This window comes from Lampris incognitus, chromosome 5 (genome assembly GCF_029633865.1).
Source record: "Lampris incognitus isolate fLamInc1 chromosome 5, fLamInc1.hap2, whole genome shotgun sequence".
In the NCBI taxonomy this organism is placed as follows: Eukaryota; Metazoa; Chordata; class Actinopteri; order Lampriformes; family Lampridae; genus Lampris; species Lampris incognitus.
The window spans coordinates 3286817-3308872 of NC_079215.1; the positions used below are offsets into that span (position 1 = coordinate 3286817).

General features: G+C 45.7%; 1 protein-coding gene across 1 annotated transcript in view; it reads left to right on the forward strand.

Moving 5' to 3' along the window:
• Positions 1–22056, forward strand: part of LOC130112330 (E3 ubiquitin-protein ligase SMURF2-like) — a 175763-nt gene that overhangs the window by 65224 nt on the left and 88483 nt on the right. Inside the window, exon 3 of the mRNA XM_056279659.1 lies at positions 5900–6008. Coding sequence (XP_056135634.1) covers positions 5900–6008 — 109 coding nt within the window. The remainder of the gene's footprint in view (positions 1–5899; positions 6009–22056) is intronic.

Consider the following 22056-nt stretch of genomic DNA (forward strand, 5'->3'; position numbering starts at 1 on the left):
GAAATTTGAAAGTGCAGTTCTTATCAGTGCAAAGATCAATATAAAAGAATAAAACAAACACACATTCATTTCTACATTCTACTGGACACCAACATATTGCACAAAAAGTCAGGAATCAAGACTTAGCAGCATTTAGTGCAGTTATGGCTCAGGGACAGAAGCTGTTCTTTAGTCTGTTTGTCCGAGCCCTTATTGTCCTGTAACGTCTGCCCGAGGGCAGCAGTTCAAACAGACGGTGTCCTGGGTGGGATGGGTCCTTGAGGATGCCGTGGGCTTTTTTGAGGCAGCGGGAACTGTATAGGTCTTCCAGGGAGGGGAGTGGGCGTCCAATGATCTTCTGGCGGTGGCGCTGACCCTCTCGAGTGCTTTCCTCTCTGCTACTGTGCAGCTGGCAAACCAGACACAGATGCAGTAGGTCAGTGTGCTCTCTGTGGAGCAGCAGTAGAAGGACACAAGCAGTGAGGTGGTAAGGTGGTTCTTCCTGAGGATCCTCAGGGAGTAGAGTCTCTGCTGTGCCTTCTTAACCAGTGCTGTGGTGTTAACGCTCCAGGTCAGGCTCGCCTCTATGTGTATGCCCAGAAACCAGAAGTCCGCGACACTCTCCACACAGTCCCCGCCGATGAAAAGGGGATGACTGTCCGTTTTGTTCCTCCTGTAGTCTATAATCAGCTCCTTTGTCTTGGAGCTGTGAGGATCAGGTTATTTTCCCTGCACCACACAGACAGCCGCTCCACCCCGTCCCGTTATGCAAACTCATCCCCCCCAGAGATCAGCCCCACCACCGTAGTGTCATCTGCAAACTTGACGATGGTGTTGCTGGAGTGAGCGGGGGTGAAGTCGTGTGTGTACAGGGTGTAGAGTAGGGGGCTCAGCACACAGCCCTGTGGGGAGCCAGTGCTGAGGTTGAGGGCTGAGGAGATGGGGGGGGGGGCTACTCTGACCCTCTGTGGGTGCTCAGATAGAAAGTCCTTAATCCGGAGGCAGATGGAATAAGCAAGGCCCAGTTCTGTCAGTTTGGTCACCAGTCTGTGGGGGAGGATGGTGTTGAATGCAGAGCTGAAGTCCACAAACAGCAGCCTGGCGTAGCTCCCCTGCTGCTCTAGGTGGGTCAGGGCAGTGTGGAGAGATGTGGCTATAGCATCCTCTGTGGACCTATTTGCTCTGTAGGCAAACTGGTGTGTGTTGAAAGTGGGTGGGAGGCTTGAAATGATGTGACGCCGAACCAGTTTCTCAAAGCACTTCATTATGACGGGTGTGAGTGCCACAGGTCGGTAGTCGTTCAGGCTGCTGACAGTGGACTTTTTTGGCAGTGGGACTATGGTGGATGACTTCAGACAGGGTGGGATGGTGGACTGGGATCGGGACTGATTGAAGATCTTGGTGAAGACCCCCGCCAGGTGATCCACACATTCCTTCAGCACCCGTCCAGGGACGCCATCAGGACCTGCAGCCTTCCTCGGGTTCACCGCCCTCAGTGTGCGCCTCACCTCATGCTCCTCCATCGTGAGGATGAGGCTGGTGGATGGAACGTGGCTGCCTCTGTTGGCTTCTCCTCGAAGTGGGCAAAGAAGATGTTAAGCTCCTCTGCCAGTGAGGCGTCACCGTCAGCAGCTGTGAGGTTTCTGGATTTGTAGCTGGTGATGTGCTGAACCCCCTGCCACACCTGCCTTGTGTTGTTGCTGTTGAAGTGGTCCTCAATTTTACTTTTGTAAGCTGCCTTGGCCTCTCTGATGCCTGTTTTCAGGTTGACTCTGGCAGCACTGTATTGGGCCCCATCACCAGACCTGAGAGCAGTGTTCCTGTCCCTCAGCAGGCTCTGGACCTCTTTTGTCATCCAGGGCTTCTGGTTGGGATAAACCCGGATTTGCTTGTCCACGGTAACAGTGTCCATGCAGTTCTTGATATAGAACAGGATAGTTGTGGTATACTCCTCCAGGTCCTGATGTTCAAAAAATACCCCAGTTAGTTCTTTCAAAGCAGTCCTGCAGCTGATAAGAGGCACCTTCAGGCCATGTTTTAACAGTCTTAGTTGTGGTAAGAGCACTTTTCCTGAGGGGAGTCTATGCCGGGATTAGGAGCAGGGACACATGGTCAGACTGGCCCAGGTGTGGTAGCGGTTTAGCCCTGTTTGATGTTGGAGTAGACCTTGTCCAGTGTATTTGCTCCCCTAGTAGCACACTTAATGTGCTGATGGTATTTAGGGAGCACTGCTTTTAAATCAGCATGGTTAAAGTCCCCCGCTATGATGTGAACAGTCTCAGGATACATGCTCTGGTTGTTGCTAATGGTGCTATGTAAATGTCCAAGAGCTGAGCTAGCATTAGCATCTGGTGGAATATACACAGCAGTTATCATGACCACAGTAAACTCCCGAGGCAGATATATGGGCCTGCATTTAACAGTCACGTACTCCAGGTCCGGGGAGCAGTAGCTGTCTACAGTCTTTGTGTTGGTACACCAGTTGTTGTTCACATAGATGCATAGCCCCCCGCCTTTGGTCTTACCGGAGTCTCTGGTCCTGTCCTAACGGTGTATTGTGCGGCCTCCTAGCTCCATAGCTGTATCCGGTATGAATGAATGAAGCCAGGTGTCTGTAATAAGCAGGATGCAACTGTCCTTGATGGTCTTGTCCGTTGCAACCTGTAACTTCAGTTCGTTCATCTTATTCGTGAGGGATCTAGCGCTGGTTAGGAAAATACTAGGGGGCGGCGGCTTGTGTGGCCGCCTCCGTAGCCTCACCAACACGCCGGCTCTACAGCCTCGCTTTTGCCTCCTGTCCCTGCGTCGCCTCCTCCCCCTGCCAGTGGGGATGGTAAACTACGGAGACCATGGACTCCTGGCTATGTCGTGGGAGCGGAGAAACTCTGCAGTAACAGACTGCTCGTTCTGTGGTCCTATTTTTAGGAGATCGAATCGGCTGTAGATTTTGTTCGCCCAGCAGAATGTTGTCAAGACGAGCAACAGAACGTACAAAGACGGCTATAAAACGCACCGAAAAGAAGAGCACTGAGCCGCTGCGCCAATGCGCACCACCATCTTGTCAGAAAGATGTCCGCTAGCTAACACCTGAAAACAGATGGCGCCTTTATATAGCGTGAGTTGAGAACTGAACTTTACTCACGGCCACCGTATCTTGAATTAGTTGTAGTTCTTCTTGCGTTGTGGTTTCAAACCCTCCAACAAATGTCTGTCCATCCAACTGGAGCAGTGTTTCTTAGCAATGTGGGGGTGAGGCGTCAAGCTTTATTTCTCTGACCAGAATTATGAGGGCTTGCCAGAGCAAAATGGTGGTAACATGGAATAGAAAGCACCCTGATGCTCAGAGACGAATGGACAAATGATCTCTTGGCATTTTGATGGAAAATAGCTACCATGCTTTTAAGGCTTAAAATTAACATAAGAATTGGCAGGTAGAGGGCAGAAGATGGGAGAATTGGCAGGTAGAGGGCAGTTAGAGGACAGAAGATGGGAGAATTGGCAGGTAGAGGGCAGGAGATGGGAGAATTGGCAGGTAGAGGGCAGGTAGAGGGCAGGAGATGGGAGAATTGGCAGGTAGAGGGCAGAAGATGGGAGAATTGGCAGGTAGAGGGCAGAAGATGGGAGGATTGGCAGGTAGAGGGCAGAAGATGGGAGGATTGGCAGGTAGAGGGCAGAAGATGGGAGAATTGGCAGGTAGAGGGCAGGAGATGGGAGAATTGGCAGGTAGAGGGCAGGAGATGGGAGAATTGGCAGGTAGAGGGTAGAAGATGGGAGAATTGGCAGGTAGAGGGCAGAAGATGGGAGGATTGGCAGGTAGAGGGCAGAAGATGGGAGAATTGGCAGGTAGAGGGCAGAAGATGGGAGGATTGGCAGGTAGAGGGCAGAAGATGGGAGGATTGGCAGGTAGAGGGCAGAAGATGGGAGAATTGGCAGGTAGAGGGCAGGAGATGGGCACTTGGAATAATTTGTCTTGGTAGGAGGAAGTAGGCCATTAAACGTCTAGGTAGACTAGATAATCATTAAAGGGATACTTTTGCTTCTTAAGACTTTTAATTAGGTAATTGAAATACACATACCCACTTAAATGCTGATTATGGGAAATTATTGGCACATTATTTTCTCCTTTTGTGGCTTCATATCTGTTGACAGGCAGCTTGTGGCCTCGAGCCTTTTCAATAACCTTTGTTTAAGTAATCAGAAGGGGAAATCTACCAGCTTTCCCAACATGCTTTAGTTTCACAGACGAGACAGCTTTCGCAAAACACTGCTCCAGAGAAACCCACACCCTTTACCATAACTGTCAGTGATGGCCTCAGTAAAAACACTGAATACCAACACTGACTACCAACACTGACAACGTACTGAGCCTTTAGGTTGGTTCTTCATTTATCTTTACACCATGAATTCAGTCACAACGGATAAAGGTGGATTTATAGTGTGTTTTCTTCAAAGTGACACAGGTTAACATGAACCATAGACACACACACACACACACACACACACACACACACACACACACACACACACACACACACACACACACACACACACACACAAAGGGAAGTCCTAATCTAGGAGTGAATGTGACTCAACAGGTTTGACCTGTGTGAGGTATCGGTGCCCACAGTCATGCAATAGACACAGACACACACAATTATGCAATAGACACACAGACACACACACACACAGTCATGCGAAAGACACACAGACAAACACACACAGAGCATGCAATAGACAGACAGACAGACACACAATGAGCATGCCAATACTAGGAGGCCCAGACTAAATAACATCTTTATCAGATTCCCATCGAGTCAAGATGCTGTGGACAGACGAGCCTCGGAGCTGCTCATTATAAAGCACGTGTGTCTTTCTGGCCATGTTATGCAAATGATGCCCGCTGCAAATGACGTTTTGTTGACAGTGTTTTCCTGATATTGTATGATTCCAGCAGTTGATTGCAAATGTTTAATATCTAACAAGGACTGAGCTGAAAGTTTTTGCATTGGTTCAGAGTGTTATCTCCTAACGTAATATACTTAACTCTGTGTACTCTGTGTACTCCGTGTACTTCTACACCTCTTTTTGTTCATCCGGTAATTCCAGAAACCATGAGAATCATGTGACGGTGTGAAACCAGGGAGATTTTTTTTTTGATGGGTCAGGTGTTCCTCTAGACGTGTTCATTTTTAGTTGTTATTACAGTACACTGAGTACATGTGCCCAGTGCAAATGTGTTTAGCAAGAATGTTGTGTGTCTAGAAAATGCACTTGATGTACTTCTGTGGCCCTAGATTTTTTTTTCTGTCTAGTGTTTGTACACTTTTCTATTAGGTCATCTTACAACATTTATGAAAAAATAAAAATACGGGGCGTCCGGGTAGCATAGCGGTCTGTTCCGTTGCCTACCAACACGGGGATCGCCGGTTCGAATCCCCATGTTACCTCTGGCTTGGTCGGGCGTCCCTACAGACACAGGTGGAATACTTACACATACTTAGTGCTTACATGTCAGAAACAAACTTTGTGAAGGGTGTACTCTGTAAGGTTAACATGCTTCCTTCCATGAGTTGAAAGAATTGAACATATGGCATCATTGGTCTACAAAGTAAAAAAGCTTCAAACCGAAGCCAGAGAGAAATGCTTCTACACATGCAGGTGGTGCCAAAGCAAATAAGCAATTAAGACGGCAAAGTCACTGCTGGTGCCGCACTAGGACCAAAGTTGACTAAACAGTTTTTTTTTTTAGTTTACTTGCTTACTGAAATGACTTGCTTCTCGTTTGCTTATTTTATTCTGGAAGCAGTGCTTCCCCTGCTTATACCGGTGGCACATCCCTGACTTTGTGACCCCAGTATTTACTGCAGGTGGCAAAGAAACGCTGGTGTTGACTGCGGCCTCTTCTTTTATGGCTTCACAGGGTTGCCAGATCCCTTCGCAAAAGTAGTGGTGGATGGCTCTGGGCAGTGCCACTCCACCGATACCGTGAGGAATACGCTGGACCCCAAGTGGAATCAACATTACGACCTGTAAGTCACCGTCGGAGCAAACGCCTTTGTTTACTTTAGGGAGCGCTGTGGAGGAACCTGAATTTTAGCCTTTTTGTCCTCATCCAGAGAATTCTACCTGGAATGTTTGTTTGTCCATCTGCCTGCCTTTCTGCCAAGTGTGTGTACCTCCGTATCACACTGACCTGTGTTACTTCATCAAATGTCAGAATCAGAACAGCCGTTGCCGTTTATCCAGCGGGTCTTAAAGTGTCATTTTAGCACCAAGGTGTTCCTGCCTCCCCCTGACTCTGTGCCCTAAACATTTCCATATGATTTATGCGCTGAGAGAAGAAAAATACTGGGGCTCCCCTGATGACGTCATGCCGAAGGCTTTGGTTTCAGTCCCCGGTATCACTGTATGTGCAGCTGCTATGATAAGTGTGTAAGGAATGTAGATCCAGCCTCCCCGTTTTCTGTGTGCAGCAACACCCGGCTATAAACTACTCTAGCTGTTTTATACGTGAACCGTGCCTTTACAGTGCACTGGGACTTAAAGCTCTCCATCAGCACTGGCCTCCACACATTCTTGAGTACTTATAAGGAGGTAACATTTATCCCCTGCATTCTGAATCCAGATTCTTTCTGTTTTACTTGTTCATCCAATCCAAGAACAGTTTTTTGTCCAGTGCATTGTAATCAGTGTCTCTACCCAACCAACCAAAACCACTTTTAATTCAGTCCTACCAGCTGAAAGTTAGCCAAAGGTTTTTGTTTTGCCCCCCCCCCCCCCCCCCAATTGTACTCGACCAATTACCCCACTCTTCTGAGCCGTCCCGGTCTCTGCTCCACCCCATCTGCCGATCCGGGGAGGGCTGCAGACTACCACATGTCTCCTCTGATACATGTGGAGTCACCAGCCGCTTCTTTTCACCTGACAGTGAGGAGTATCACCAGGGGGACGTAGCACGTGGGAGGATCCCACTATCTCCCCCCCCCCAGTTCCCCCTCCCCCCTGAACAGGCGCCCTGACTGACCAGAGAAGGTGCTAGAGCAGCGGCCAGGACACATCCCCACATCCTGCTTCCCACCCGCAGACATGGCCAATTGTGTCTGTAGGGATTGCCGACTAAGCCGAAGGTAAAATGGAGATTCAAACTGCCGATCGCTGTGTTGGTAGGCAACAGAATAGACCGCTATGCTACCTGTACACCCCAACATTGCCCCTTTTTAAACTAGCCTACCTCATAAAGTTGACCTCAGACTGCAAGAGAGAGAGAGAAAGTGTGTGTGTGTGTGTGTGTGTGTGTGTGTGTGTGTGTGTGTGTGTAATACAGCAAGTGTACATAACACCATCAGTCATAATGCAGCGAGTGTACATAACACCATCAGTCATAATGCAGTGAGTGTACATAACACCATCAGTCATAATGCAGCGAGTGTACATAACACCATCAGTCATAATGCAGCGAGTGTACATAACACCATCAGTCATAATGCAGTGCGTGTACATAACACCATCAGTCATAATGCAGCGAGTGTACATAACACCATCAGTCATAATGCAGTGCGTGTACATAACACCATCAGTCATAATGCAGCGAGTGTACATAACACCATCAGTCATAATGCAGTGCGTGTACATAACACCATCAGTCATAATGCAGTGCGTGTACATAACACCATCAGTCATAATGCAGCAAGTGTACATAACACCATCAGTCATAATGCAGTGAGTGTACATAACACCATCAGTCATAATGCAGTGCTTGTACATAACATCATCAGTCATAATGCAGTGAGTGTACATAACACCATCAGTCATAATGCAGTGAGTGTACATAACACCATCAGTCATAATGCAGTGCGTGTGCATAACGTCATCAGTCATAATGCAATGAGTGTACATAACACCATCAGTCATAATGCAGTGCGTGTACATAACACCATCAGTCAGGGAATAGAACCTAACCACTGTGACCTTTGGAACAGAGGGATGTGAAAAGGTTGTGCAGAGCGTGGTGCAAGTGTAATAGTCTGCATGCATGTTGGTGTGTTTGAAGACATGGTTTTCATGTTTTATGGACAGAGGTGATGGGTCTTCTCAGTCTGGGCATGCAGTTGCATTGACACTCATGCACATGAGAACACACACAAAACCAGACACACTTGTTTCTCTCGGCCTGTCTTCTTTTGACCACATCATCCTCAGCCTCCCCTCCTTTATATGAATCCTTCCCCTCCTAGCCCGCCTCCAAGAGGACTGACCCCCACCACACACCGCTGGCCTCTTCCTCTGGCTCAGGAAATGGCTGACATGCCATAGGGAGCAGATGGCAGTGCAGGGCAGGCTTGACAGGTAGCTGGTTGGATACCCCCCCACCCTCTCCCCAGATTTCCAATCTCCAACTTCAGCTGCAGGAGATGGGGTCTCTACTCATCAAGTTCCTATCACGGCGCTGCCTGCAGCAGGGTTAAAGGTTCTATGTCCTCACTAGCTGCCCTGCCCTAATGATATCACTGATCCCCTTCATCTTGTTTCTTTATGAAGAGAATGTTATAAGACCACAGAGCCTCAAGCCGCCAGGATTTTAAAAAGGCCATAATGAATCCCGTTGGTTAAAACTTCAGCACGGTGGCGCAGTGGTTAGCATGGTTGCCTCGTCCTGGGTTCAAGCCCTGGGGTAGTCCAACCTTGGGGGTCGTCCCGGGTCATCCTCTGTGTGGAGTTTGCATGTTCTCCCCGTGTCTGCATGGGTCTCCTCCAGGTGCTCCGGTTTCCTCCCACAGTCCAAAGATGTGTAGGTCGGGTGCATCGGCCATACTAAATTTTCCCGGGTGCGGGTAGTTGCTGGGATAGGCTGCAGCACCCCTATGAGCCTGAGAGCAGGATGGATGGCTGGATGGATGGTTAAAACATCTCTTACTAACAAGTACAGTCATCTCAACAGTAGTTGAGACCAGTGTCCTGTTTAGAGATTATTAGATGTAGTGGTATGATCCAAGATTGAACCTATGTGTGTGTGTGGGGGGGGATCAGTGTGGATGAGTATAGTTTTGATTAAATATGAAGGAAGGATTGGAGGGTGATGGTTCTGGGGTCCCAGAACGTAATGTTGAGCCCTTCTAAACATGCTGTTGATCTGAATAACCAAATATCTATGATGGAAGGTCTCCAATTTGTAAGGCCAATGGCATCGCTGCACTCATATGCACCCCACCCCCTTTACATCCAACCATAAGCTGAGTTTCTGCATAGATCCTAACTCAAACCTAACTTGAATAGTATAAGTGATAGTGGCCCTGTGATGGCCTGGCGGTCTGTCCAGGGTGTCGCCCCACCTGCCGCCCAGTGACTGCTGGGATAGGCTCCAGCATCCCTGCGACCCTGAGAGCAGGCTAAGTGGTTTGGATAATGGATGGATGGATGGATGGATGGATGGATGGATGGATGGATGGGTTAACCTTGTTGCTAGGTAGATTGGCTATTATTTCTCTGTTCTTAATGTTTGCTTTGCTCCCAAAACGTTGACATTTATAACGTGAGGTTTCGCATGACAGACCACTGCTGATTTGTACTACAAAATGCAACGTGCATTTCTTTTCCCAGTCTCTGGGGGTGACATGGGTCTTCCATCAGAGCTCTGCAGTCTCTGCTGAATATCTTTTTTTAGCCTGCAGGCCATATAACCCGTGTTGGTCCGTGGAACTTTGCCAAGTGTGTGTGTGTGTGGGCGGGGATGTAATCACGGGTTGTAAAATGTTGAAAGTATGAATGGCATCGGCTGTGCTCAGGGGTCAGGCTTTCATTTTCCCCCGGGGCAGTCGGTCCATACAAAAAAATGCACTGGAAGTCATTGCCAACTGGCCACCTCTCCTTACTTCCAGCCTTAAATCTTGGAGGTCTGCCCAAAGTGAAAATCCACCCACAGTGAAGTGGTTTTTCATCCTAATCTGCCGTCCTTAAAAATTAATGAGAGTTGGACGCTTTTGGGATTATTGGAATATGACGCATGTCACATATTCCAGACCTTGGGCTTTTGATCGCATCCTGCCTCAGTGTCGCGGATCATTTTGCTCGACTTTTCTTCAGTATCAACAGTCTTATAACACTTATATGTCAGGAGAAGATATCGTTGGGCTTCTCTCTACCTAGCAACTTGAAATCACCACAACCAGGGAACAGATGTGGGAAACATAGACATACCCATAAACGTGCAGAACATACGCCGCTACCGCTGAGCTTTGCAGATGGCCCAGTAAGCCTAAAGAAAAACCTTTCTTTCCTGTTGGGTTTTCTGTCGCTCCCCTCTCACGTGGCTCACAGCGGGCGGGCAGCGTCTGGAGACGGATCAACACTGTGGGGACACGAGTAATAATACGATAGTCCTTCAACTTACTGCTGTGTGCCTGTGGCCCGTAGGGTTGTGTATTGGTGAGAATCTGGCGATACGATACGTATCATGATACAGGGGTTACGAGTTAATATATGGTGATATATTGTGATGCTGTAAGAAAGGTGATATATTGTGATACTGTAAGAAAGGTGATATATTATGATGCTGTAAGAAAGGTGATATATTATGATACTGTAAGAAAGGTGATATATTATGATACTGTAAGAAAGGTGATATATTATGATACTGTAAGAAAGGTGATATATTATGATACTGTAAGAAAGGTGATATATTATGATACTGTAAGAAAGGTGATATATTATGATACTGTAAGAAAGGTGATATATTATGATACTGTAAGAAAGGTGATATATTGTGATACTGTAAGAAAGGTGATATATTATGATACTGTAAGAAAGGTGATATATTATGGTACTGTAAGAAAGGTGATATATTATGATACTGTAAGAAAGGTGATATATTATGATACTGTAAGAAAGGTGATATATTGTGATGCTGTTAGAAAGGTGATATATTGTGATACTGTTAGAAAGGTGATATATTGTGGTACTGTAAGAAAGGTGATATATTGTGATGCTGTTAGAAAGGTGATATATTGTGATGCTGTAAGAAAGGTGATATATTGTGGTACTGTAAGAAAGGTGATATATTGTGGTACTGTAAGAAAGGTGATATATTGTGGTACTGTAAGAAAGGTGATATATTGTGGTACTGTAAGAAAGGTGATATATTGTGATACTGTAAGAAAGGTGATATATTGTGATACTGTAAGAAAGGTGATATATTGTGATACTGTAAGAAAGGTGATATATTGTGATACTGTAAGAAAGGTGATATATTATGGTACTGTAAGAAAGGTGATATATTATGATACTGTAAGAAAGGTGATATATTATGATACTGTAAGAAAGGTGATATATTGTGATGCTGTTAGAAAGGTGATATATTGTGATACTGTTAGAAAGGTGATATATTGTGGTACTGTTAGAAAGGTGATATATTGTGATACTGTTAGAAAGGTGATATATTGTGGTACTGTAAGAAAGGTGATATATTGTGGTACTGTAAGAAAGGTGATATATTGTGGTACTGTAAGAAAGGTGATATATTGTGGTACTGTAAGAAAGGTGATATATTGTGGTACTGTTAGAAAGGTGATATATTGTGATACTGTTAGAAAGGTGATATATTGTGATACTGTAAGAAAGGTGATATATTGTGATACTGTTAGAAAGGTGATATATTGTGATGCTGTAAGAAAGGTGATATATTGTGGTACTGTAAGAAAGGTGATATATTGTGGTACTGTAAGAAAGGTGCTATATTATGATATTGTAAGAAAGGTGATATGTTGTGATATTGTTAGAAAGGTGATATATTGTGATTTCATAGGCCTGTGTTCTTTGTGCTTATGCTACTTTCTGTCTCAGTTTATGTTGTTGGGTTGGAGTGGAAGAGTCAGACTGCTGAAGACAGATTACAACACTGTTATCTAGCGGTCGTGGGGTTACACACAACACAACATGTTTGTCACCAACTTTTACATGTAAACAACTAAAAATGGATGCAGTGGTTTTGAGACTCGCTACAGTATCACAACAGATAATATCACGATACTCGAGTGTATCGATATTTTCTTACACCCCCAGTGGCCCGGCAGTTTTCTGGCTCATTGGTTTCACGTTCCCCAGTGGTTGGTCTTTTTCAGCTGTGGGACTGCCTGGCATTAGTTTCACCACATACCCACATTACACAAGACTGCTGCCAGCACTTCAGACAGTAACAGAAACCAGTCTCGCACCGTCTTAATTGTAAAGCAGTTTTGTTGCTCAAACATGCACACAATTCCATTTAGGCTGAAACTCGATCGGCACAGGATCTCACAAATGGCAAGGACACTGGGGATGTAGGAGACACATGACAGCCTGTTGCTGCAACACTGGCAGGACAGTGTGTCGTCTGACCTTCCATGTTGAAGGAACACACCGAGAGCTACTTGTGTTTTTTCTGCAATGCGGCAGTCTGTTAAAAGTTGTGTTTTGCTGTGGGTTTGTGAACATGTGCGGTTGGCATGTTTCCGACTGTCTTGTTTTTGTTTGGAGGAAGGCTTAGCCATGATGTCATTTGTTTTCATTTCTCTCCCCACCACTCATCTCACCATGAAACGAGTGAACATTTGTATCTTTTGTTTGTTTGTGTGGATGCACACACGTAGACGTATGTTGTGTACCACTCCCATTTGATGTGCTGACCGGTGTGGAAGTCTGTCAGCAGCCCTTCAGTCACAGTCCTCCTGTACCATTGAAAGCACCTCTTTCCCTTATGTTGTATTGAGAGAGTGATGGTCCGGCCTCCTCTTGGATGGTAATAATCACTTTGCTGACACGGTGGTTAGCGCCGGTACCTCACAGCAAGAAAGTCCTGGGTTCGGGGCGTCCGGGTTGCGTGGCAGGCTAATCCGTTGCCTACCCACAAAGGGGTCGGTGCTTCAAATGTGGATATGTGACCCTTTAGTCAACTACAGGGTCCGACCCGTTAGCCAAGGGCCAGCGAGTCTATTTATCCATGCACGTTACACTAACCCCCTCCTTCGGGAAGCGCGTCCTCACGCTTCAGCATATCGGCTCCCTCACGCCACTGGGCCCACGCGCTTCCGATGACCTCCCGGTCTCACCATCCCACTCCTGACACCAAGGTCAGATGTCAGAGGAGTGTGTGGTGTGTGGGAAGTGGGTAGTTTGGGACTGAAGCATCAGAGCATATAGCTTGTCAAACACACGTGCCCTTATGGAAGCTTTAAGTTGTTGTTTTAATGCTGACGTTCTTTAATACGCTGGCCGCTGGTTCGAGTTATTGTTTTTTCTCCAGTACACTTGGAGGCAGCCGACTGCTTCATTTCCCCTGCAGGCTGCATGTTTGGCCAGGGGGGGCACAACATGTACCGGTAACCGGTAACACTTGATAATAACTTTCTTTTACAAGGCATTCACAAGCAGCTAGTTAATGATGAATTTAACGTGTATTACTTCTTACTTATTATATTATAGATGTCAGAATGGGATTGTTCCGTTATTATTACTCATATTACTTCAACATTTATATCTGAATTATAAGTAAGCAATAAGAATATCTGAAGTCATTTGTAAAACCTGAGCCGATGCTGGTAAACTTCACACAGACCCATAAACACTAACACAAGTTGTAACAGTGTTGACTGATCATGTACTCGTGTTTTGTAAAGGATTTGTTACCATGTTGTAAATAAGCTTTAAATGTATGATAACGTGTAGCTCCGCGGTGGTGCGGCGGTCTAAGCATCGGCTTTGTGTCGATGTAGTTGCCCACCGGGGACCGGGGTTCGCACCTGGGTCTCGCCAGATCCGACTATGACCTGAGTGAGTGAAGCAGCAACACTGGCAAACGCTGCTTCGGGAGGGGGGAGGAGTCGGCTTGCGTTCGTCACATGATATACATGTCTGTGTGTGCCGGGAAAACAGGCGTTGGCTGGGGTCGCCTTGTCACGGAGGTGGCGAGGCAGTTCCTTCGACACCGCCGGTCAGAGAGATGCAGTTGGCGAACGCATACGCTACGTGTTGATCACGGGTGTTTGATCTAGAATAGGGATCAGTTGACCACTAAATAGGGAGGAAAAAGGGAAAAAAATCAGAAATAAAAAAAAATGTATGTATGGTAAAGTGTGAGGCCATAGTTCTCTGCTGGAAAATGGTGGATTGCTCCCTCCGGGTTGGGGATGAGTTGGTGCCTCAAGTGAAGGAGTTCAAGTATCTCAGGGTTTTGTTCACGGGTGAGGGTAGGATGGAGCGGGAGATTGACAGGCGGATTGGTGCAGCATCAGCAGTAATGGGGACGTTGTACCGAACCGTTGTGGTGAAGAGGGAGCTGAGCCGGGAGACAAAGCTCTCAGTTTACCAGTCAGTCTTGGTTCCAGCCCTCACCTGTGGTCATGAGCTTTGGGTAGTGAGCGAAAGGGTGAGATCATGGATACAAGCGGCTGAAATGAGTTTCCTCCGTAGGGTGTCTGGGCTCAGCCTTAGAGATAGGGTGAGGAGCTCAGACATCCGGAGGGAGCTCGGAGTAGAGCCGCTGCTCCTTCGCATCGAAAGGAGCCGCGGAGCCAATCTGGCCTGGGAACTCCTTGGGATCCCCCAGGAGGAGCTGGAGGGCGTAGCTGGGGAGAGGGATGTCTGGAGTGCCCTACTTAGCTGGCTGCCACTGCGACCCGACCCCGGAGAAGCGGCTGAAGATGAATGAATGAGTATATACCATACATACATCTGTCTCGGTGAAAAGGGAGGCTAATGCATCTCTTAACATGGTGAAACGGTGTGTGTGTGTGCGTATGTACAAACGTACTTTACGTACACACCTCTTTATTGTTGTGGGGCTGCCACAGAAGCTGATGCAGCACACCAGACAAACTGCTTCACGTGGACCATGTTCAACGCTCAAGCACCACTGAACATAGCTGCTTATTATCTCCTTGTAATCGGCTGCAGTTTAAGTGTGTCTTTCATATCTACTTTGGCCTGCAGTTGTGCGTCTTTTCTTATGACATCATCACATTGCATGGCAACAGCCAGCAGCTTTCTGTCTGTGGTGAGCTTTGTAAGAGCTGTCTGTATTTTTCTGGTGACAAAATTGCAAGTTCTGCTGTGGGATCTGTTGTCGCCACAGTATTACTGTCAACACCTACAGCCTCGTGTGCTCTTCCTCGCTTCTTGATCCTCTCGTGTTCTCCAAGAACAGCGTTATGTCTTCATCACATCTGCTGAGGCTCTTGCACCACAGCTGGAATAGAAATGAGTTGCCCACAACATTAATTAGATTTTTTTTATTTATTACTTTATTATAATTTTTTTTTACTTTATTTTTTTGGAATTTCCCCCCCTTTTCTCCCCAGTTGTACTTGACCAATTACCCCCCTCTTCCTAGCCGTCCCGGTCTCTGCTCCGCCCCCTCTGCTAATCCGGGGACGGCTGCAGACTACCACATGCCGCCTCCCATACATGTGGAGTCACCAGCCACTTCTTTTCACCTGACGGTGAGGAGTTTCACCAGGGGGACGTAGCATGTGGGAGGATCACGCTATTCCCCCCAGTTCCCCCTCCTCCCTGAACAAGCACCCTGACCGACCAGAGGAGGCGCTAGTGTAGAGACCAGGACACATACCCACATCCGGCTTCCCGCCTGCAGAAACGGCCAATTGTGTCTGTAGGGACACCTGACCAAGCCGGAGGTAAGACGGGGATTTGAACCAGCGATCCTTGTGTTGGTAGGCAGCAGAATAGACCGCTACATTACCCGGACGCCCCCTACGTTAATTAGATTTATAATTTACAATACATGACGATGCATAGCGACCGTGTTGCTAACCCTTCCAAAATAAATACTCATTCCACATTTAGAGGCTTTATCACTCATCTCTTTGTCCAAGTGTGCGTTTCTGCTCTCTCTCTTCACTTTGTCTCCCCCTTCTTCAATTCCTTCCTCTTCCTCAGATGAGGAGGAGGTTGAGGAAGAACAAGAAGATGAGGATGAACTGCTTGATCAGTCTTTGGTGCTGCCAAGGTCCATCAACTTGTTTTCATCCTTGCCCTCTTTTTTCTTACCAGAAGCTAATTCCCAGCAGAAATGAAATACAAAGACAAAGACAAGGTTACAGTGCAAGATACTGGTCGTCAGTGTGTACGGTTTGTTTGTTTACTTTACAAGCTAATTTCCTTCTAAAATATTTACAGTATATATATATATATACACACTCACTGGCCACTTTATTAGGTACACCTTGCTAGTACCGGGTTGGACCCCCTTTTGCCTTCAGAACTGCCTTAATCCTTCATGGCATAGATTCAACAAGGTACTGGAAACATTCCTCAGAGAGTTTGGTCCATATTGACATGATAGCATCACGCAGTTGCTGCAGATTTGTCGGCTGCACATCCATGATGTGAATCTCCCGGTCCACCACATCCCAAAGGTGCTCTATTGGATTGAGATCTGGTGACTGTGGAGGCCATTTGAGTACAGTGAACTCATTGTCATGTTCAAGAAACCAGTCTGAGATGATTCGAGCTTTATGACATGGCGCGTTATCCTGCTGGAAGTAGCCATCAGAAGATGGGAACACTGTGGTCATAAAGGGATGGACATGGTCAGCAACAATACTCAGGTAGGCTGTGGCGTTGACACGATGCTCAATTGGTACTAAGGGGCCCAAAGTGTGCCAAGAAAATATCCCCCACACCATTACACCACCACCAGCAGCCTGAACCGTTGACACAAGGCAGGATGGATCCATGCTTTCATGTTGTTGACGCCAAATTCTGACCCTACCATCCGAATGTCGCAGCAGAAATCGAGACTCATCAGACCAGGCAACGTTTTTCCAATCTTCTACTGTCCAATTTTGGTGAGCCTGTGCGAGATGTAGCCTCAGTTTCCTGTTCTTAGCTGACAGGAGTGGCACCCGGTGTGGTCTTCTGCTGCTGTAGCCCATCTGCCTCAAGGTTCGACGTGTTGTGCGTTCAGAGATGCTCTTCTGCATACCTCAGTTGTAATGAGTGGTTATTTGAGTTACTGTTGCCTTTCTATCAGCTCGAACCAGTCTGGCCATTCTCCTCTGACCTCTGGCATCAACAAGGCATTTTCGCCCACAGAACTGCCGCTCACTGGATATTTTCTCTTTTTCGGACCATTCTCTGTAAACCCTAGAGATGGTTGTGCGTGAAAATCCCAGTAGATCAGCAGTTTCTGAAATACTCAGACCAGCCCGTCTGGCACCAACAACCATGCCACGTTCAAAGTCACTTAAATCACCTTTCTTCCCCATTCTGATGCTCGGTTTGAACTGCAGCAGATCGTCTTGACCATGTCTACATGCCTAAATGCATTGAGTTGCTGCCATGTGATTGGCTGATTAGAAATTTGTGTTAACGAGCAGTTGGACAGGTGTGCCTAATAAAGTGGCCGGTGAGTGTGTGTATATATAGTATATATATATATATATATACACTACCGTTCAAAAGTTTGAGATCACCCAAACAATTTTGTGTTTTCCATGAAAAGTCACACTTATTCACCACCATATGTTGTGAAATGAATAGAAAATAGAGTCAAGACATTGACAAGGTTAGAAATAATGATTTGTATTTGAAATAAGATTTTTTTTACATCAAACTTTGCTTTCGTCAAAGAATCCTCCATTTGCAGCAATTACAGCATTGCAGACCTTTGGCATTCTAGCTGTTAATTTGTTGAGGTAATCTGGAGAAATTGCACCCCACGCTTCCAGAAGCAGCTCCCACAAGTTGGATTGGTTGGATGGGCACTTCTTTGAGCAGATTGAGTTTCTGGAGCATCACATTTGTGGGGTCAATTAAACGCTCAAAATGGCCAGAAAAAGAGAACTTTCATCTGAAAATCGACAGTCTATTCTTGTTCTTAGAAATGAAGGCTATTCCATGCGAGAAATTGCTAAGAAATTGAAGATTTCCTACACCGGTGTGTACTACTCCCTTCAGAGGACAGCACAAACAGGCTCTAACCAGAGTAGAAAAAGAAGTGGGAGGCCGCGTTGCACAACTGAGCAAGAAGATAAGTACATTAGAGTCTCTAGTTTGAGAAACAGACGCCTCACAGGTCCCCAACTGGCATCTTCATTAAATAGTACCTGTTAGAGCCTGTTTGTGCTGTCCTCTGAAGGGAGTAGTACACACCGGTGTAGGAAATCTTCAATTTCTTAGCAATTTCTTGCATGGAATAGCCTTCATTTCTAAGAACAAGAATAGACTGTCGAGTTTCAGATGAAAGTTCTCTTTTTCTGGCCATTTTGAGCGTTTAATTGACCCCACAAATGTGATGCTCCAGAAACTCAATCTGCTCAAAGAAGTGCCCATCCAACCAATCCAACTTGTGGGAGCTGCTTCTGGAAGCGTGGGGTGCAATTTCTCCAGATTACCTCAACAAATTAACAGCTAGAATGCCAAAGGTCTGCAATGCTGTAATTGCTGCAAATGGAGGATTCTTTGACGAAAGCAAAGTTTGATGTAAAAAAAATCTTATTTCAAATACAAATCATTATTTCTAACCTTGTCAATGTCTTGACTCTATTTTCTATTCATTTCAAAACATATGGTGGTGAATAAGTGTGACTTTTCATGGAAAACACAAAATTGTTTGGGTGATCCCAAACTTTTGAACGGTAGTGTATATATATACATGTTAGGAGTTTCACAGAATAGTCCACTGTTCGACTATCAAAACCATTAGTTGACATTGTGTGCAGTTGTAGGCTAACTGTTCATCGGTGGTTTTAGCACTGTAGCAATGCAGCCACAGCAGATATGCTGCTGGAGGTGCTATGGGTAAGTTGACATAACTGGTTGTTGTTGAACATAGATTTGTGTGAGCACTCATTTTCTACATTGTGCCATGTTAAATAAAGAGAATGTAAGGTCTGTAGAGAAGGAAAGACTCCCGCTAGCCCTGTGTTTCAGTTTAACGAGTGACCGTGTTAACTGGTGACTTCAGTGACGGCAGCTGTTGAAAACACCAACAGAACAGTGTCCTCCTAAAAGCTTTTAATTCTACTTTAATCAGTTTTAAATACAAACCCCAATTCCAATGAAGTTGGGGCGTTGTGTAAAACGTGAATAAAAACAGAATACAATGATTTGCAAATCCTTTTCGACCTATATTCAACTGAATACACTACAAAGACAAGATATTTAATGTTCAAACTGATAAACTTGATTGTTTTTTGCAAATATTCACTCATTTTGAATGTGATGCCTGCAACACGTTCCAAAGAAGCTGGGACAGGGGCAACAAAAGACTGGGAAAGTTGAGGAATATTCAAAAAACACCTGTTTGGAACATTCCACAGGTGAACAGGTTAACTGGAAACAGGTGAGTGTCCTGATTGGGTATAAAAGGAGCATCCCTGAAAGGCTCAGTCGTTCACAAGCAAGGATGGGGTGAGGGTCACCACTTTGTGAACAACTGCGTGAGCAAATAGTCCGACAGTTTAAGAACAACGTTCCTCAACGTACAACTGCAAGGAATTTAGGGATTTCATCATCTCCAGTCCATAATATCATCACAAGATTCAGAGAATCCAGAGAAATCTCTGCACGTAAGCGGCAAGGCCCAAAACCAACATTGAATGCCCGTGACCTTCGACCCCTCAGGCGGCACTGCATTAAAAACCCACATCATTGTGTAAAGGATATTACCACGTGGGCTCAGGAGCACTTGGGAAAACCATCGTCAGTTAACACAGTTGGTCGCTACATCTACAAGTGCAAGTTAAAACTCTACCATGCAAAGCCAAAGCCAGATATCAACATCACCCAGAAACACCACCGGCTTCTCTGGGCCGAGCTCCTCTGAGATGGACTGACCCAAAGTGGACAAGTGGGCTGTGGTCTGACGAGTCCACATTTCACATTGTTTTTGGAAATCATGGACGTGGTGTCCTCCGGGCTAAAGAGGAAAAGGACCATCCAGATTGTTATCAGCCCAGAGTCCAAAAGCCAGCATCTGTGATGGTATGGGGGGTGTTAGTGCCCATGGCATCATGGGTAACTTGCACATCTGTGAAGGCACCATTAATGCTGAAAGGTACATAAAGGTTTGGGAGCAACATATGCTGCCATCCAAGCGACGTCTTTTTCAGGGACGTCCCTGCTTATTTCAGCAAGACAATGCCAAGCCACATTCTGCACGTGTTCCACCAGCGGGGCTTTGTAGTAAAAGAGTGCAGGTACTGGACTGGCCTGCCTTCAGTCCAGACCGGTCTCCCATTGAACATGTGTGGTGCATTATGAAGCGCACAATACGACAACGGAGACCCCGGACTGTTGAGCAGCTGAAGTCGTACATCAAGCAAGAATGGGGAAGAATTCCACCTACAAAGCTTCAACAAGTAGTGTCCTCAGTTCCCAAACGCTAATTGAGTGTTGTTAAAAGGAAAGGTGGTGTAACACAGTGGTGAACATGCTCCTGTCCCAGCTTCTCTGGAACGTGTTGCAGGCATCACATTCACAATGAGGGAATATTTGCAAAAAAACAATAAAGTTTATCAGTTTGAACATTAAATATCTTGTCTTTGTAGTGTATTCAACTGAATATAGGTGGAAAAGGATTTGCAAATCATTGTATTCTGTTTTTATTTCTGTTTTACACCAGTGTTTCTCAACCGGGGGTCCGCGGACCCCTAGTGGTCCGTGATGTAATTGCAAGGGGTCCGTGAAAATAAAATATCTTTAAAAAAAAGATCCTATGACATTTATAGAAATAGGATTATTTTACTCAAATGTGACTGAGACCTTTATCTACCTAAACTATAAAGGGTAACAGGACTTTTTTCTCTAATTACATCTGTTTCACAAATGTAATTTATTGTATTTTAATAAGAGATCTCGCTCCCGTTTGCATTGTTAAAAGTTACTGCATAACAATTCTGTTGTTACATAGATCTGAAAGTTACTGAATACATATTCTGTTTTGCTACATATATCTGAAAGTTACTGAATACATATTCTGTTTTGCTACATATATCTGAAAGTTACTGAATACATATTCTGTGTTGTTACATATATCTGAAAGTTACTGAATACATATTCTGTCTTGTTACATATATCTGAAAGTTACTGCATAAGAATTCTGTTTTGTTAACTATATCTAAGTTACAACTGAAAGCTCTTATTTTTGCCCCAAAGAGTGAATAAATGCTATAATGCAATTTAAAATGCAGTTTCTACTGTTTCTATCAAATTGCAACCCCCCTCCCCCAAGATCAGGTGGAGGGGTCCTCAGGGTAGATCAAAAATACGCAGGGGGTCCAGGACCCCAAAAAGGTTGAAAACCACTGGTTTACACAACGTCCCAACTTCGTTGGAATTGGGGTTTGTACACGTTCATCCGTGTTTAATATCTACACTAACCATTTACATACTCGGCAAGACTGACTCACCTCTGCTAACCTTTCTCATGATGTGGGAAACAAACCGCAGCTGTATTTTCTACCATTATCCTCCCTTGTCGGAAAGTGACCCGTACTCAGTCATTTACCCTGTAATGTCATAATGTCAGACTCCTCATTACACGCCAGCTCCTCTGCAACTTCACGTTTTCCCCCACAGTGAAAGTAACTTCAGGACATGTGAGTGTTTCTTGTTGGCGACACCGTTGAGCTTATATGATTTGGGACAAGAAGGACCACATGAATATGTACTGTGTTGAATATTCAATAATTTAAGTCTTTGCAACAGCTGCTGTCATGGACATGACAGCCACGGACTTACTCGTCTGGAAGTCACCAGTTAACACCGCCACTTTTCCCCCAAACACCTGCAAGAAAGCAGTCATTACTGCATCAGACACTCCAGCTCAGACAGGCCTGCTGGGCTTTAGTCCAGATGGGGCTTTAGTCCAGCTGGGGGTTTAGTCCAACTGGGGGTTTAGTCCAACTGGGGGTTTAGTCCTGCTGGGGGTTTAGTCCAACTGGGGGTTTAGTCCAACTGGGGGTTTAGTCCTGCTGGGGGTTTAGTCCAACTGGGGGTTAAGTCCAGCTGGGGGTTTAGTCCAACTGGGGGTTTAGTCCTGCTGGGGGTTTAGTCCAACTGGGGGTTTAGTCCAACTGGGGGTTT